Source organism: Pseudophryne corroboree, chromosome 5 (assembly GCF_028390025.1).
Source record: "Pseudophryne corroboree isolate aPseCor3 chromosome 5, aPseCor3.hap2, whole genome shotgun sequence".
In the NCBI taxonomy this organism is placed as follows: domain Eukaryota; kingdom Metazoa; phylum Chordata; class Amphibia; order Anura; family Myobatrachidae; genus Pseudophryne; species Pseudophryne corroboree.
In genome coordinates, this window is record NC_086448.1 from 288,987,102 (window position 1) to 289,005,150 (window position 18,049).

The 18,049-nt window shown below is 44.1% G+C and overlaps 1 protein-coding gene across 4 annotated transcripts in view; it reads left to right on the forward strand.

Annotated features, from left to right (window-relative positions):
• ULK4 (unc-51 like kinase 4) overlaps positions 1 to 18,049 on the forward strand; it is a 1,561,547-nt gene that overhangs the window by 444,606 nt on the left and 1,098,892 nt on the right. For all 4 annotated transcript variants that reach the window (XM_063922404.1, XM_063922401.1, XM_063922403.1 and 1 more), the window contains one exon: positions 14,621 to 14,728. In XM_063922404.1, the coding sequence (XP_063778474.1) occupies positions 14,621 to 14,728 (108 nt within the window). The remainder of the gene's footprint in view (positions 1 to 14,620; positions 14,729 to 18,049) is intronic.

Below are 18,049 nucleotides of genomic sequence, written 5' to 3' on the forward strand. Positions count from 1 at the left end.
TATATTAATGAGCTCTTTATCTGCAATGTGTGAATAGCCATTGTCTGATTGTTCCTGATTACCTCTGAACTCCATAACTACTAGAACTTTGATTTTTCTCTGACTTTAACAAACTGATCGGCTAATCCTGGGATCCTATAAGGAAATCACTCCTTCCCCCAGAACCAGTTCCAGTCCCACACTCGACTCCTCATAAAAAAAACCTCGCAAAAATAGAATATCCTGAAAGAAAATGTTTGTCAGCGGGAAAGAGAGAAAAGAGAAATAGAACAAAACAACTCTTGTTCATAACAAATCAATTACAATGACTGGTCTTTCTGCAATCCTTTAGTACGCTCAGGTAGTGCTCAACAGTGCCGCCTCTCAGTCTTCACGGAACAGAGCCTCTAGTGATACGAGGTTCTCTTTGCCTTGCTCTTTGAACACACAGTTCACTTTGCTCTCCACCTTGCTCTTTGAACACACAGTACACTTGGAACACACAGTTCACTTGGAACACACAGTTACCAAACTACACAAACTCGATGAATGTGAGCAATAAACTACTTTGTCACGAGTTCTCTCCGGGTAGGCGACCTTCTTGCAATGGGACGAGTGGACCCAAGTCTCTCTTTCGGCGACCTTTAGTGCTGTCAACAAAACTTGGTATGGTGCTTCCCACCTGTCTATTGGGCAACCTGAGCGTAAGAACAATCACACAGTCTCTTGGTTCACAATCAAGACAATTAGTATTTGGCATACCAGCAATCAACAGTTTCAATTTTTTTTTGTCAAGTTCTCAAATGCTGGCTCATCTCAATAAGGTACTGTACTGTCACCTCATTGGTGTATTTCTGATCATTGTGCGGATCAATCATGACATGAGGTTGTCTTCCAAAAACAACCCAAAAAAGACACAAATACCAAAACCAAAACAGAAACAAATTTCGAAGAGGGTGATTCGTTGAGTGAAGATCTGGGAGTGGTTCCGAAGCTACATAATACTAGTGGCAGTATCTATGATCACCACAGTACAATTTCAAGCTTTGCTCCTACTTCTAGGGGTACCATTATCTACACACAAATTTCTGCGCAAATTTTTCTTTGCGGTAAACACAGCAGCATCCGTGGCGGCAGGAAATGCCTCTACCCAGTTTGAGAAAACATCATCCGTGCACACCAATACATAACAATAATTCCTAAAGGGTGTTAACTGTACGAAGTCGATTTGTATTTCCTGAAAAGATCCGTCTGCAGGAGGGATATGGGATGGCTCTGTTGGTATTGCTTTACCAATATTCTTCCTCAAGCAAGCAAGACAGGTCATTGCTCTCTTACCTGCATGAGAATAGAATCCTGGCGCACACCAGTAGGCTCTCATCAGCCTGCACCTACCCTCTTTGCCTAGATGAGTCAGACCGTGTGCCACTTCAGCTAGACTTGGAAGGTATGCTCTGGGGGCTACTTGCTTACCGTGTCCACCTGCCCACAGTCCTGAGGACTCCTGGCCATACCCCTTTGTCCTCCAGACTGCCTTTTCCTTTAGGGAACACACATTTTTTGTATCTTAATTTCTCTGACGTCCTAGTGGATGCTGGGAACTCCGTAAGGACCATGGGGAATAGCGGCTCCGCAGGAGACTGGGCACAAAAGTAAAGCTTTAGGACTACCTGGTGTGCACTGGCTCCTACCCCTATGACCCTCCTCCAAGCCTCAGTTAGATTTTTGTGCCCGACCGAGCAGGGTGCAATCTAGGAGGCTCTCCTGAGCTTCTTAGGAAAAGTTTAGTTTTAGGTTTTTTATTTTCAGTGAGACCTGCTGGCAACAGGCTCACTGCATCGAGGGACTAAGGGGAGAAGAAGCGAACCTGCCTGCTTGCAGCCAGCTTAGGCTTCTTGGCTACTGGACACCATTAGCTCCAGAGGGACCGAACACAGGCCCAGCCTCGGAGTCCGGTCCCAGAGCCGCGCCGCCGGCCCCCTTACAGAGCCAGAAGCAAGAAGAGGTCCGGAAAATCGGCGGCAGAAGACATCAGTCTTCACCAAGGTAGCGCACAGCACTGCAGCTGTGCGCCACTGCTCCTCATACACACTTCACACTCCGGTCACTGAGGGTGCAGGGCGCTGGGGGGGCGCCCTGAGAAGCAATAAAAACACCTTGGCTGGCTAAAGTTACATCACGTATAGCTCCAGGGCTATATGGATGTATATTAACCCCTGCCAGATTACAGATAAAAGCGGGAGAAAAGTCAGCCGAGAAGGGGGCGGAGCCTATCTCCTCAGCACACTGGCGCCATTTTCCCTCACAGCTCAGCTGGAAGGACGTCTCCCTGACTCTCCCCTGCAGTCCTGCACTACAGAAAAGGGTTAAAAAGAGAGGGGGGGCACTAATTAGGCGCAGTATAACTATATACAGCAGCTATAAGGGGAAAAACACTATATAGTGTTATCCCTACATATATATAGCGCTCTGGTGTGTGCTGGCATACTCTCCCTCTGTCTCCCCAAAGGGCTAGTGGGGTCCTGTCCTCTATCAGAGCATTCCCTGTGTGTGTGCTGTGTGTCGGTACTGCTGTGTCGACATGTATGAAGAGGAAAATGATGTGGAGGCGGAGCAATTGCCTGTAGTGGAGATGTCACCCCCTAGGGGGTCGACACCTGAGTGGATGGGCTTATGGAAGGAATTACGTGAAAGTGTTAACTCTTTACATAAGAAGTTTGATGACATGGGACAGCCGGCTACTCAGCTTGGGCCTGTCCAGGCGTCTCAAAGGCCATCAGGGGCTCTAAAACGCCCGCTACCTCAGATGGCAGATACAGACGTCGACACGGATACTGACTCCAGTGTCGACGACGAGGAGACGAATGTAACTTCCAGTAGGGCCACACGTTACATGATTGAGGCAATAAAAACTGTTTTACATATTACTGATAGTAGAACAGGTACCGTTAAAAAGGGTATTATGTTTGGTGAGAAAAAACTACCTGTAGTTTTTCCTGCGTCTGAGGAATTAAATGAACCTGATAATTCCTAAAAGGTTATTGGCAACGTACCCTTTCCCGCCAGAGGATAGGGCACGTTGGGAAACACCCCCTAAGGTGGATAAAGCGCTCACACGCTTGTCCAAACAAGTGGCGCCACCGTCCCCGGATACGGCCGCCCTTAAGGATCCTGCTGACAGAAAGCAGGAGACTATCCTAAAATGTATATACACACATACTGGTGTTATACTGCGACCAGCGATCGCCTCAGCCTGGATGTGCAGTGCTGGGGTGGCTTGGTCTGACTCCCTGACTGAAAATATCGATACCCTTGATAGGGACAGTATATTACTGACTGTAGAACATTTAAAAGATGCATTTATATACATGCGTGATGCACAGAGGGATATTTGCCGACTGGCATCAAGAGTCAGTGCTCTGTCCATATCCGCCAGAAGAGGTTTATGGACGCGGCAGTGGTCGGGTGATGCCGGTTCTAAAAGGCATATGGAAGTATTGCCTTATAAAGGGGAGGAGTTATTTGGGGTAGGTCTATCAGACCTAGTGTCCACAGCAACTGCTGGGAAATCCACGTTTGTACCCCAGGTAGCCTCTCAGCATAGGAAGACGCCATATTATCAGGCGCAGTCCATTTCGGCCCCATAAGGGCAAGCGGACAAAAGGCTCCTCAATTCTGCCCCGTGGCAGAGGGAGAGGAAAAAGGCTGCAACAAACAGCCAGTTCCCAGGAACAGAAGTCCTCCCCCGCTTCCGCCAAGTCCTCAGCATGACGCTGGGGCTCTACAAGCGGACTCAGGTACGGTGGGGGCCCGTCTCAAAAATTTCAGCGCACAGTGGGCTCGCTCACAGGTGGACTCCTGGATCCTTCAGGTAGTATCTCAGGGGTACAAATTGGAATTCGAGACGTCTCCCCCTCGCCGTTTCCTAAAGTCTGCCTTACCGACGACTCCCTCCCACAGGGAGGCGGTATTAGAAGCTATTCACAAGCTGTATTCCCAGCAGGTGATAATCAAGGTACCCCTCCTGCAACAAGGAAAGGGGTATTATTCCACGCTATTTGTGGTACCGAAGCCGGACGGCTCGGTGAGACCCATTTTAAATCTAAAGTCATTGAGCACTTACAATGGTGTCTCTGGACATCAAGGATGTTTACCTCCATGTCCCAATTTACCCTTCTCACCAAGGGTATCTCAGGTTTGTGGCACAGAACTGCCACTATCAGTTTCAAACGCTGCCGTTTGGATTGTCCACGGCACCCCGGGTCTTTACCAAAGTAATGGCCGAAATGATGATACTCCTTCGAAGAAAGGGAGTTTTAATTATCCCTTACTTGGACCATCTCCTGATAAGGGCAAGATCCAGGGAACAGTTGGTGGTCGGGGTGGCACTATCTCAAGTAGTGTTGCAGCAGCACGGTTGGATTCTCAATATTCCAAAATCGCAGCTGATCCCGACGACACGTCTTCTATTCCTGGGGATGATTCTGGACACAGTTCAGAAGAAGGTATTTCTCCCGGAGGAGAAAGCCAGGGAGTTATCCGAGCTAGTCAGAAACCTCCTAAAACCAGGCCAAGTCTCAGTGCATCAATGCACAAGGGTTCTGGGAAAAATGGTGGCTTCTTACGAGGCAATTCTATTCGGCAGATTCCACGCAAGAACTTTCCAGTGGGACCTGCTGGACAAATGGTCCGGATCGCATCTTCAGATGCACCGGCGGATTACCCTGTCACCAAAGACAAGGGTGTCTCTCCTGTGGTGGTTGCAGGGTGCTCATCTTCTAGAGGGCCGCAGATTCGGCATTCAGGACTGGGTCCTGGTGACCACGGATGCCAGCCTGCGAGGCTGGGGAGCAGTCACACAGGGAAGGAATTTCCAGGGCTTGTGGTCAAGCCTGGAGACTTCACTTCACATAAATATCCTGGAGCTAAGGGCCATTTACAATGCCCTAAGCCAAGCAAGACCTCTGCTTCAAGGTCAGCCGGTGCTGATCCAGTCGGACAACATCACGGCAGTCGCCCACGTAAACAGGCAGGGCGGCACAAGAAGCAGGAGGGCGATGGCAGAAGCTGCAAGGATTCTCCGATGGGCGGAAAATCATGTGATAACACTGTCAGCAGTGTTCATTCCGGGAGTGGACAACTGGGAAGCAGACTTCCTCAACAGGCACGACCTCCACCCGGGAGAGTGGGGACTTCACCCAGAAGTCTTCCACATGATTGTAGACCGTTGGGAAAAACCAAAGGTGGACATGATGGCGTCCCGCCTCAACAAAAAACTAGACAGATATTGCGCCAGGTCAAGGGACCCTCAAGCAATAGCTGTGGACGCTCTGGTGACACCATGGGTGTACCAGTCGGTGTATGTGTTCCCTCCTCTGCCTCTCATACCCAAGGTGCTGAGAATTATACGGCGGAGAGGAGTAAGAACTATTCTCGTAGCTCCGGATTGGCCAAGAAGGACTTGGTACCCGGAACTTCAAGAAATGCTCACAGAGGACCCGTGGCCTCTACCTCTGAGAAGGGACCTGCTCCAGCAGGGACCCTGTCTGTTCCAAGACTTACCGCGGCTGCGTTTGACGGCATGGCGGTTGAACGCCGGATCCTAAAGGAAAAAGGCATTCAAGACGAAGTCATCCCTACTTTGATAAAAGCCAGAAAGGATGTAACCGCAAAACATTATCACCGCATCTGGCGGAAATATGTTGCGTGGTGCGAGGCCAAAAAGGCCCCAACGGAGGAATTTCAACTGGGTCGATTCCTGCATTTCCTGCAAGCAGGAGTGTCACAACTGAGGGCCTGAGCTGACGGGAGGCAGCCTCAGTTGTAGGGGCTGAGATGTACCGGAACCTGGGAGGTTGTATCAGACCCCTGGACATGTAAGTAACATGAAGAAGAACCGCCCGAAGGCGTGACCACGACAACTTGAATAAAAGTCAATGATGTTTATTTATGACAAACTCCATGCATCACAGTAGCAGTAAAAGAAACATAAAAGTCAGCAAAGAATAAATACAGTTCCTGGGAACTACAGGGTTGCAGGAGCCACAGGGCACTGGTAGTGTGAGATAGTTCTTATAATCTTCTAGATGGAAAGTCCTTACCAGGCCCGACTGTAGCAATGGAGATAACCCAGGATTGTACCAGCTGGTGTTCCAGGAAAAGCTGGGCTGCTGTAGATAAAACGGCTGCTGTGGATACTGGCTGGAACCAGACTGTTGTTGGCACGGGGTGGATATTGGCTGGAACCAGTTAAATAATAAATGAACTTGGGAGCGATGAAATATGAGCTGAAGTTAGGAGTTTGAGAGCGGTGAAATTATAATACCGGTGGAGAGTGGTAAACTGTAGAAAGGACACCGGCCCTTTAAGAGAAGCTGTACTCTGCTGGAAGCTGGGCTGGAAGCAGGTAATGTTGTAGCTGGAAACAGATGAATCCAAAATGGATCGGAGAGTCAGGCTACACCGCAGGTGGAATGCTGGTGCGGGTCTCTATGGTGGAAGTCTTGAGACAGGAGCTGGAACCTGGAAGACAATCACAGGAGAGAGACAAACAGGAACTAGGTTTGACAACCAAAGCACTGACGCCTTCCTTGCTCAGGCACAGTGTATTTATACCTGCAGCAAGGAAGGGATTGGCTAGGCAATTATGCAGATTAACAATACTGACAACAGATTGTAGGAAATGATCAGCTGACAGAATCCAAGATGGCTGCGCCCATGCAGACACTTGGAGGGAAGTTTGGTTTGTAATCCATGTGGTAATGAAAACAGTAATGGCGGCGCCGGCCACTGGAGACAGGAGACGCCAGGCTGACAAGTGCACATCCAACCACGCGGACACAGCGGAGGCCGCGGCTGACGTAATCGCCACTCTGACACTCTGCATGCAGAAGCTCAGGGACGGCGGCGGAGGCCGCGGGAGACGCCATGCCAGATGTAATATGGCGTTACTGTGACAGCGTCTCAGAGAGACAGGAGAGGATGCAGGAATGTGAACATTAGGATAACAGATGGGATCTGGTCCTGGAGCGCTGAGCCAGCCTTAGGAGGCATCTGATGGGTAAGAAATGGCGTCCAGATACCCGGATCGTGACAAGGAGTGTCTATGGGCCTCAAATTGGGATCCATTAAGGTTCAGATTTCGGCCCTGTCGAGTTTCTTTCAAAAAGAACTGGCTTCAGTGCCTGAAGTCCAGACGTTTGTTAAGGGAGTGCTACATATACAGCCTCCTTTTGTGCCTCCAGTGGCACCTTGGGATATAAATGTTGTTTTGAATTTCCAAAAATCACATTGGTCTGAACCACTTAAAACGGTGGATTTAAAATATCTCACGTGGAAAGTGGTCATGCTGTTGGTCCTGGCTTCGGCCAGGCGGGTGTCAGAATTGGAGGCTTTATCCTGTAAAAGCCCTTATCTGATTTTTCATATGGACAGGGCAGAATTGAGGACTCGTCCTCAGTTTCTCCCTAAGGTGGTTTCAGCTTTTCACCTGAACCAGCCTATTGTGGTACCTGCGGCTACTAAAGACTTGGGGGACTCCAAGTTGCTGGACGTTGTCAGGGCCCTGAAAATATATGTTTCCAGGACGGCTGGAGTCAGAAAATCTGACTCGCTATTTATCCTGTACGCACCCAACAAGCTGGGTGCTCCTGCTTCTAAGCAGACTACTGCTCGCTGGATTTGTAGTACAATTCAGTTTGCACATTCTGTGGCAGGCCTGCCACAGCCAAAATCTGTAAAAGCCCATTCCACAAGGAAGGTGGGCTCATCTTGGGCGGCTGCCCGAGGGGTCTCGGCTCTGCAACTTTGCCGAGCTGCTACTTGGTCAGGGTCAAATACATTTGTAAAATCTTACAAATTTGACACTCTGGCTGAGGAGGACCTGGAGTTCCCTCATTCGGTGCTGCAGAGTCATCCGCACTCTCCCGCCCGTTTAGGAGCTTTGGTATAATCCCCATGGTCCTTACGGAGTTCCCAGCATCCACTAGGACGTCAGAGAAAATAAGAATTTACTTACCGATAATTCTATTTCTCGTAGTCCGTAGTGGATGCTGGGCGCCCATCCCAAGTGCGGATTGTCTGCAATACTTGTACATAGTTATTGTTAACTAATCGGGTTATTGTTGTTGTGAGCCATCTATCCAGAGGCTCCTTCTGTTATCATGGTGTTAACTGGGTTCAGATCACAAGTTGTACGGTGTGATTGGTGTGGCTGGTATGAGTCTTACCCGGGATTCAAAATCCTTCCTTATTGTGTACGCTCGTCCGGGCACAGTATCTAACTGAGGCTTGGAGGAGGGTCATAGGGGGAGGAGCCAGTGCACACCAGGTAGTCCTAAAGCTTTACTTTTGTGCCCAGTCTCCTGCGGAGCCGCTATTCCCCATGGTCCTTACGGAGTTCCCAGCATCCACTACGGACTACGAGAAATAGAATTATCGGTAAGTAAATTCTTATTTTAACTATCGTGTGTTTGCAATGTAGAGTACCATGAGCATAACTCGAAAAAGAAAAAAAGAAACATCTCTAGAGGAGAGAAAGAAGAAGAAAATTAAAACGAAAATGTCAGGTTTGCCATTCACCAACGGACATATCAGTGTCTATACAAAATTTCCCTTCACCAGTATTCCCATTCCCATTCTCCACCCTTTGTGCATGACAAGGCACACTGCAGTAATACTGGTGTCATCGTGCTGTTGAGATATACTGGGTTCGGGCAGAACTCTGAAGGACCTAGGCATGTGGAGTTTGAACTGTAATTGGGTCCATGTATTGTACCACCCTGTGTGAACGCAAAAGATGAAGAGGAAACTGTATAGAAACAGAATAGAGGTTGGTGACAGATGAGTTTGTAGAGGTGAAGAAGATTTTATAAAAATTTGACAACTGGATTGGGCACTACGGGGAAGTGATTCTCTACTTGGTCTACTCCCCTTAAAAAAAATTCTGTGTTTATCATATCGCTATTGGGACTATCCCAGCCATCAATCCAGTGTCCTGTCCATCCTAAATTCATAGGGAACCCGGTATCTGTGAGATAATTTTCCTCTACCTGTGATGGACATGCATCTAGAACAGTAGAATGTAACATTAGTCTTCAAGTTTTGTCAAAGGGTAATGTTGCATTTATTTTGTTCTTCCCATTAGCCGAATCTGTGTTTTCTATATGGCTTCTGATTCCTTACTATATGTCCCTTGGTCCCGTCTATGTGTTTAATAATGTGGCTTGTGTTTACTGTCTAGGGGATCTATATTGACTATGTGTCCTACTACTCCTACAATCTCTGGCAAAATGCCCTTCCTTCCTACAAGTGTAACATATTATTGACCATTAGGGATCTGGGGTTTGGACTGATGGGTCTTTCCTGTATGTGCCAGTATACTTACCGTCCTCAACCTCTCCACCTGTTGTTCTCTGCGCCTAGCACTAATCTTGTGATGTTCAATAGCACACTATCTAAGATTAGCTACTGTGACCCCTTTCCAATTTTGAAAGAAGTCTGCACCCTGACACTCAATGCCTTATTGAGCCCGTCCATTTGCACAGAGACAGCCACCTCCCATTTGCCGAATTAGTGTTTACCAGTGGTCTTATCCAGATGGAGAGTTTTCTATTACTGCAAGAGACAAAAAAAAAAAAAGTTTAACAAGCTTTTAGGTCATGCGAAGTATTTCATTCAATCCTTCTCATCCCGTATTAAGGGTCTGTACATGGTCCAACAAACATTTCCGAGCTCATCTTTACTAGGGGCATTACTAGGAATGAATACTTCTTATATGGTAACTGAAAGAAATACCCGGGGTTACCTTGTCTCTGTCTGCTTTCCTACTGGCAAATACTAATGTGCGGACAGATTGTTCTCCATTTCTGACGTTACTTTCTTCTTCTTTTTTTCTTCTTTTTTGGGGGGGATTTTTACTATATATGTACACAAATGATACCATACTTACCTGTTCCACTGGTCTCAGCCACTTCCCCCACAGGCTACTGCTCTTCTTTTACCAGTTGGATACTCCTCTGGGTGCATGAGAAATGGCTGAAAACAATCAGGTCACCTTCTCCTCCTAAATAAAACTTCAACATTCATTAGTACATATATAGGTTACAGTCATATTTTTCATATTTTTATTATTTTCTATAGTTTGTATGCTGGCCGTAACTGCTTCCATATCTACATATGGCGGTGTACTTGCATTCTCTTTTTTTTCTTCCTACTTGTTTATTGTTGCTACAAGTTCAAACAGTTCTTATATTTCCATTCTTGTCTTATATGACTTTGGTTAAACATACCACCTGCAATACCTTAGGATCAAACTTACCAACCCCTCTTGCTGCCACAGGTTTAAACAATTTGTATGTCTGACCCTTTGTTTTCGGGATTTTATCAGACATATCCTTATCCTTAAGTTCTGCAATACCTCTGGTTCAAAGCTGCTCTCCTTAGGGAATGGTACCCTATCTTTGTCAGTCATACGTAACCATTCATTGCAAAAAGCCTCCGTGTGTGATCCATACTTTTCACACGTAATAAACTTTGCTGATCCTTTCAGTCGCAATTCTTCAGCCTGAACCCTAGCTACCAAACGCCCACTGCTTGTGCAATTGGATCCCATCGCGGACTTTTTGCCAATAAACGCAATCCCCAATGCACACCGCAGATAGACGGTGAAAGACACCTAGCGCTTTCACTCGCTCCTTCTCCGCTGAGTGCCACGACTCACTCCAATAGTGACCACCGCGTACCCAGTGAGGCCCTATCTAGTTTCTATTTACTGGAAGTGTTAGGAGTGACTTACCTTTTCCAGTAAATATCTGCCGCTGGATATTTTCCTGAGAGAGACCAGCGAAAACTCCCTATACACTTATACACAAATCACGCTTGCGTATGCTCTATACATCGCTAATGATACCGCGATTTTATGCAAAAAGCTCGTAAAAGGGGTATCAAGTTGAGCTATATATCACACCCACAAACGCGCGGTCCAATCGCACAGAGTATAGGTACTTGTTACCTATCTGCCGTACAACCACGGGTCGATGTACAAACTGCGACCCTCAGCGTAACAAAAAACCTTTTTACTTCAATACTACACAATGCACAATTCCCTATTACGCTCCTCTGCAAATCTCCTCACGATTTGTCTATTTCAATCTATATTAACGTGAGTCAGCCGCCTCACGCCACCAAGCCTCCACTTACTTGGTGTACCACGGGACCCGATTTCCAGAGTTCAAATCCACTCACTCCTACGTTCGCTCACTCAAATACACTTTGGTTTTTTTCTGTACAGAAAATTTTAATTCATTCAGATAGGCAGTTTTACTCCAGAGGCAATACAGTTTAAACAAAATTTAGAGTAATTTGCTTTTGAAATCTGATAGTTATGTGCTATTATATTAAATGTCTACTATCCCACCTTTGAACTAAATGACACTATTGTGTAATTTGTACTTATCGCCCGCACTTCTTACGCACTTTGCGTAAACATGCGACCGTGCGTGTCTTTTTACGCTGCTTGCGCAGTCCTTTACTTTGTCCGAGACACGTGTACAAAATCCTGCGTCCGCAATAAATCACACAGCTCTATAAATGTGAACAATACTAATTACTATTGCCCACTAGACGCAACTTGTTCTGTATAAACTTTTATGCAGACCTGCGTTTGTGTCTTTACACTTCCTTAAAATACTGTTATTTCAAATTTACCTATATAGCAACAATGTATCCTTTTTCACACAGATCTATCATGACTCTAGCAATAATCAATAATTTAAATGATATGATTCAGATTGGATAGCTATCTTGCAGAACATACACTGATATAAATATACACACAATTCTAATAATATTATATATATATATGTACCATTCACTGGTCTCCTATGAGACACCTTACCTCTTATTTTCATATCAAAGCTATTTGCTTTTCCCTGCTAAAAAAAAAGCAGTTACACAGGTTAATTTGCATTTCAATGGCTATCTTATAGCAAGCAGATTCTTCAAGTCTTGGAAGGAAAAAGAGAAAAAAAAAAAACCCTTTCTTTCCTTTTTCTATCTGTGCAATTTCTTACCCGAAGCCAAGCATTTATCTTACCATTTACTCTCACTATGCCCAATTGAAACTATTTGTAATTGACTATGGCATGGGTTAAATAAATGCATTGGTAACTGATAAATGGTGTTTGATGTGACCAAGGAAAGCTGATTGTTCTGAGCAGAATGAAAATCAGCTGTTTAGAAAATGACCTTCCTAAAATGGCCACTGCTCCTCCCCCTTCCACATGCATGAGGTTTACACAAAATGGTGGACAGGCCATGTGGTTAGTCCAAAATGGAGGACAGACCATGCGGCTTCCTTTGTCACAAAGAAATCACACATTATACAAGCACCAGAAGTTATTTTAGGCCTGAGTTAAAAAAAACTGTATCAAGGCTATGCAGCAACTTTTAAACGTACTTTTAAACCTACTTAACAGATAAACAATCCAATCTGAATCAAACACGATATGACTTATTTGAACTTTGTTTTGCAACAATAAAAATACATTTTAGCATCTTAAATATTATGAGAAATGCATTGTCCCTTGAAATTTCATATCATTGGCTTACTGATATCACAATACATGTGGAGCCGGTCGATTACAGCCGCATTTGTAATGTACAGTGCATCTTTAAGACTCTGATATCCCGGACGAGCCCCCATCTGTGAATGCCAAATTGCTTTCTCACAAATATTTAAAATGCCCGCTCTAATATATATTGCAGACGCCAGGCGCATCTTATTACCATATATGATAAAAGTGCGCTGTACATCGCAAAACACTGCATCCCATAAGAGAAAACAATACACCCACACATTATCTGAGTTCCAAAGCTCATTGATGTATATATTTGTTATTAAAAGGATATGGATTCAATATATTACAAAGTACAGTATACCTATAGTTACATGGTTACAACTCACACAGTAAGCAGTAAAAACATACAGTCACAGTTACATACAGTTACAGGCCAGCATACAATACCATATAAATTCATCTTTCCATATCACTCTCTCTCTCTGTAAATAAATGCAGGAACTGGTCTGCCAGCAACTCCTTCATCCTCTGGTACCGAAAAGCAATTGATCTCCTGTGTGGTCAGCAATGTGTTATCTAGTTTCTGGGGGAGGGGACTCACTCATTCATGATGAGTCACTAGTCTCTTTGTATATGCTGAACAGGTTCAGCCTTGGGGACATCCAAAGGGGCTGGCCTGAGCTTCCTGTCCACTACCTGTTTGGAATATCTATTGTTCTAATAAAATTGATTTTAGCTTACATACATTTAATCATAATTATTTGTTGGAATTTCCTACAACTTTTTAACAAGTATCAAATGAAACTACACGTTAATCTGGTTGCTTTAATAGTAAATATGACAGGTCTATCTGGTTTCGTTCAAATAATACACATACATGACATTACTTCAATATATATAATTTTAAATCATCGTGATGTCTGGCGCTTGATATTATTATAGTTATGTACTGTATGAAATAAGTGTCGAATCCATCTCTGTTGCATGTCTGTGTAAATGCGTGTGTTACCATATATTGCTGTGCTCGCTGCGCATATTTGCAAGTATAGCGACTTATGTGTGTAGTTTGTATGTTCTTTTTATGTAATAATTTTGACTTCGACACTATATATATATATATATATATATATATCTATATATGCATGTTTATATTTTGTGAGGAGATCAGGGTATGAGTGCCTTCTACTGGGGTAGATGGGCACTTCCAAACACACAGCAGTGAGGAAACATGGTCCAGAATTTTCGTGCAGTTTAGCCAAAACTAGTTCTGTTGGGCAGTGCAGAAAATATAAAACACACTAATAAATTGTAACATGTCTGAGTTCTAAATAAACAATACAGATTCCCCCTCTGAGTGGTAGGACCTTGTGTTCTTGTCACAAACATAGGCGTGTGCACAGCACAGTCAGTAAATCACAGTGTCTTATAACAAGTCTGCTGCCTTTTCCCCCAGGTAGTGAGACCCTGAGTAAAGCTCTGACACACACACACACACACACACACACACACACACACACACACACACACACACACACCTAAAAGCCAAACTCTAACCAGGTCTGTTTTGCTGAAACACTCATTTTCCTGGGGGTTTAAATCATATCGGTAAGAAACCTGGGACGAACATCTCTATATACAATATTATATAAAATTAAGAGGACTTCTAGGCTGGGACATACTTTGAGGTTGGAGGGAGGTACAAATGGAGCCGCGTTCTTCTGATGCGGCTGCATCGCACACATGCACTTCCGGCGTGGCTAGGTGATCTGGCGCCTGGCAACGCTATAGGAGTGCACAGAGAATGGGGCGAATGCATGTCTCATACGCACGCATATCCCAGGTGCTGCGATAGGCACACCTAGGTGGGCGCGCCCCAGCACAGACGCAGCCACGATTAGTGTGGCTCCAGCTGTAAGAAAGGCAGGATTATAAATCCGTGGTATAATCTCATACAGTAAACTGTTTCAGGAAGGGCAAATATAGTACATTGTTAGTGAGACTGAGTTGGACCTGATGCCTCCACATTTTTGTATAATTTATGCAAACATTTATTATCTCTGCAGGCAATCACCTTGCTGACCGAGCTGATCAGAGACAATTTCCGGAATAGCAAGTTGAAACAGTGCCTCTTACCGTCCCTTGGAGAGCTAATTTATACTGTTGCTATTCAAGTAAGTTGAAATTTTTTTTATGTATGAATGCCATGTCTGTAATAATATAATTTTACATTCACAGTATGTCTTGTTAAATAAAATATATGTTAAGATTGTGGGTGTTAAAATGGCTGTTTTAATAACCTACTGTAGTTGTTATTCTCATATAGGGATCTTATGTAGGAGTACACTAACCAAAGTATTACCATACAGGGCAGGCCATGGCAACATGTGGTTGTGCCAAGCAGAATGTTATGAACTCAAATTAGGAGTTGGGATTTAATAAAGTTCATTCTTACCGTTGTTGTGGAACATGTTATGCTACATGTTTCTGACGTCATAGTAAAAAAGCAATAGTAAACTTAACATACTAAGGTGCAATTTACCCAAAAAAATCCTAGCTCTGATTTTATGGAATGTACCAGATAAATGTATCGTGTTCCCTAGTCCGTTATAACAGGGATGTGACAGCTGCAATGGATACTGTCGCCCCTATGCGTATACGACCCTGCAAACCACACCGTCGAGCACCTTGGTTTGACAACAGTATTCAAGATCTTAAGAAAAGGTGTTGTAGACTTGAAAGACAATGGAGGAAGACAAACCTGGTAGAGGATAAATTAAATCTAATCAAACACATTGGAAATGATCAATCAACAATCACCTGCAAGAAAACAGAATTCCTTTCAAATGAGATCATGGCAGCAAAAAATAGGCCAGCTCAGTTTTTCAGTACAGTGGAGATGCTTTACAAGCCAGCATGCCTGCAGCCTGACGGAACCCTCTCCCAGTCAAGATGCAATGAGATTGCAAAATTCTTTGCAGATAAAGTATCCGCCATCCAGGCTGGAATCCTCACAGTGACACCAACGGAGTACCAATCTAGCAAGCCTGCCAATGAAAGCCAGCTGTCTGCATGGTACAGCTTTTACCAAGTGGAAGTACAAAACATTTCTGAAATTACCTGAATGTTGCGTTCCTCCACCTGTGATCAGGACCCCGCATCAACTAAGCTTCTGTTAGGGTGCATGGAAGTGATCGGCCCTGTATTTGCAAAAATAGTTCAATGCACTTTGCAGACAGGCATTTTTTCTGAACCATTAAAGGAAGCAATAGTCAGACTACGTCTTAAAAAATCTAATTTAGACCCTGGCTGCATAACCAACTACAGGCCAGTATCAAACCTTCCTTTTCTAGGAAAGGTTATTGAGAAAGTGGTTGCAGCTCAACTAGAAACCCGCCTGTCAACCCATGATATTTTGATCCATTCCAGTAAGGATTCAGAAGAAGACATAGCACTGAAACAGCCCTGGCATATGTGCTTATTGATCTACTAATGGCAAGAGACAGATGTGACCAATCTTAATCCTTCTGGATCTCTGCAACATTTGATACCATGGACCATGGGATTCTAATTGGGCACCTGAAGAATTTCTGTGGTCTGGATAGCACAGTCCTTAGATGGTTCAAATCAGTTCTCGCTGGCAGGTCACAGACAGTTTCATCTGGAGTATACTCTTCGCCACCAGTGCCATTGACTTCTGATGTCCCACAGGGTTCTATAATATCTCCCATGCTTTTTGCATCACTGACTTACAGTGATATATTATTCTGGTGAGATTTCTTGGGTCTAGGAAGACTGTCTCAGTGCTGCTATTATATTTATTTATATATAAATGTAATTGTCCATCATTAAAGACAATTATGTCTTTGATAGTCTGCAACGCTCAAAATTGTTTATACAAGGCGACTGGATGCTTTCACAAGCTATGTTTCATTGATTTTTTTTATTTTTTACTAAGGTTGTTGCAATAACTAGGCTTAATAACCGTACACAATGTCAAAACGCAGTAAAGAAGGCAAGTAAGGTGCTAGCGTGCATAAAAAGGGGAATTGAGACAAGGGACTCAGATGTAATCATGCCGCTGTATAAGGCATTGGTACGTCCGCACCTGGAATATTGTGTTCAGTTTTGGGCACCATTGTATAAAAAAGACATCAGTGAACTCGAAAGTGTTCAAAGGCGAGCTACTAAATTGATTAAAGGCCTAGAAGGACTGAACTATAAGGAAAGACTTACTAGGCTGAATATGTATAGACTAGAAAAGAGGCACCTAAGAGGAGATATTCTTAATATCTTCAAATATGTAGAGGGACATCACAAAGAGTTATCAGAGGAATTATTTATTAAAAGAACACAGTTTAGGACATGTGGGAACTCGCTGCGACTGGAGGAGAGAAAGTTCCGAACGCAACAGAGGAAAGGGTTCTTCACTGTTAGGGGAATCAGGATGTGGAATTCCCTGCCAGGGAAGGTGGTAATGGCAGACTCTGTAATTGGATTTAAAAAAGGAATGGGTACATTTCTGAATGAAAAAGCTATCCAAGGTTATAATACTTAAAATATCAACGTGGTTAATCCGGGGGTAACATGAGTTATAGTAGCCAACTAGTCATAAAACATTATTTAGCAAGTATGTAGAATCATCACAACTTAAAACAGGTTGAACATGATGGGCAATTTGCCTCTATTCAACCTGAAATACTATGTTACTATGTTAATATTTATTTGTTGCCACATGTTTTCTCTGTTAAAATACACATTAGTGTTACCAAGTTTATTCTTGCTGACAGAGCAGTGATAACTGTGGTTGCTGTAGGTTTCCAACTATTATTATATTGATCCTATTGTTATTATTTTTTATTTTCGATTTCTTTGAAATCTAGATACCTCCCACTTTAAATTATTGTTTTCATTGCTGCATTAATATATACAATTATGTGTGTGTGTATATATATTTGACTGACTGAATAACGGCTGCAGAGTCTTTATTTCCAAAGCTGGCAGTGCCACATAAGAAGGTATTGTGTCTATTGTATGAGTGGGGGCACCCAGCAAAGTATTTGTTAAAGCTGATTAACATACAGGACAGAAAAGCTATACCTTTTACACTAAAACCTTAGCCGCTGCGGCTGCTGGATTTAATCCTTAACCTACGTACTTTTTACCCAGTTAGCGTACACAGGCCCGTACCGTGTACGCTTTTGCGTACACACGCCGCAACGGACGTACAAAGTACACACTTTGCGTACACACACACACCGACACGCTGTAAGCACAATGCAGCTACACGTGTGACTGAAATACACCTTAAACCTTAGCAGGATAGGGACACGACACCAATTGTATTTAAATATGTTGGGATCCGACCCACCATCCGTTATTTACTAGCAGGGGGTTACAATAGTAATACAATTCACAATAAGAGATACAGGCTACAATCAATGATACATACGTTTATTCGCAAGCGCCACCCGGTCCTCGGTCAGTCAAGATAG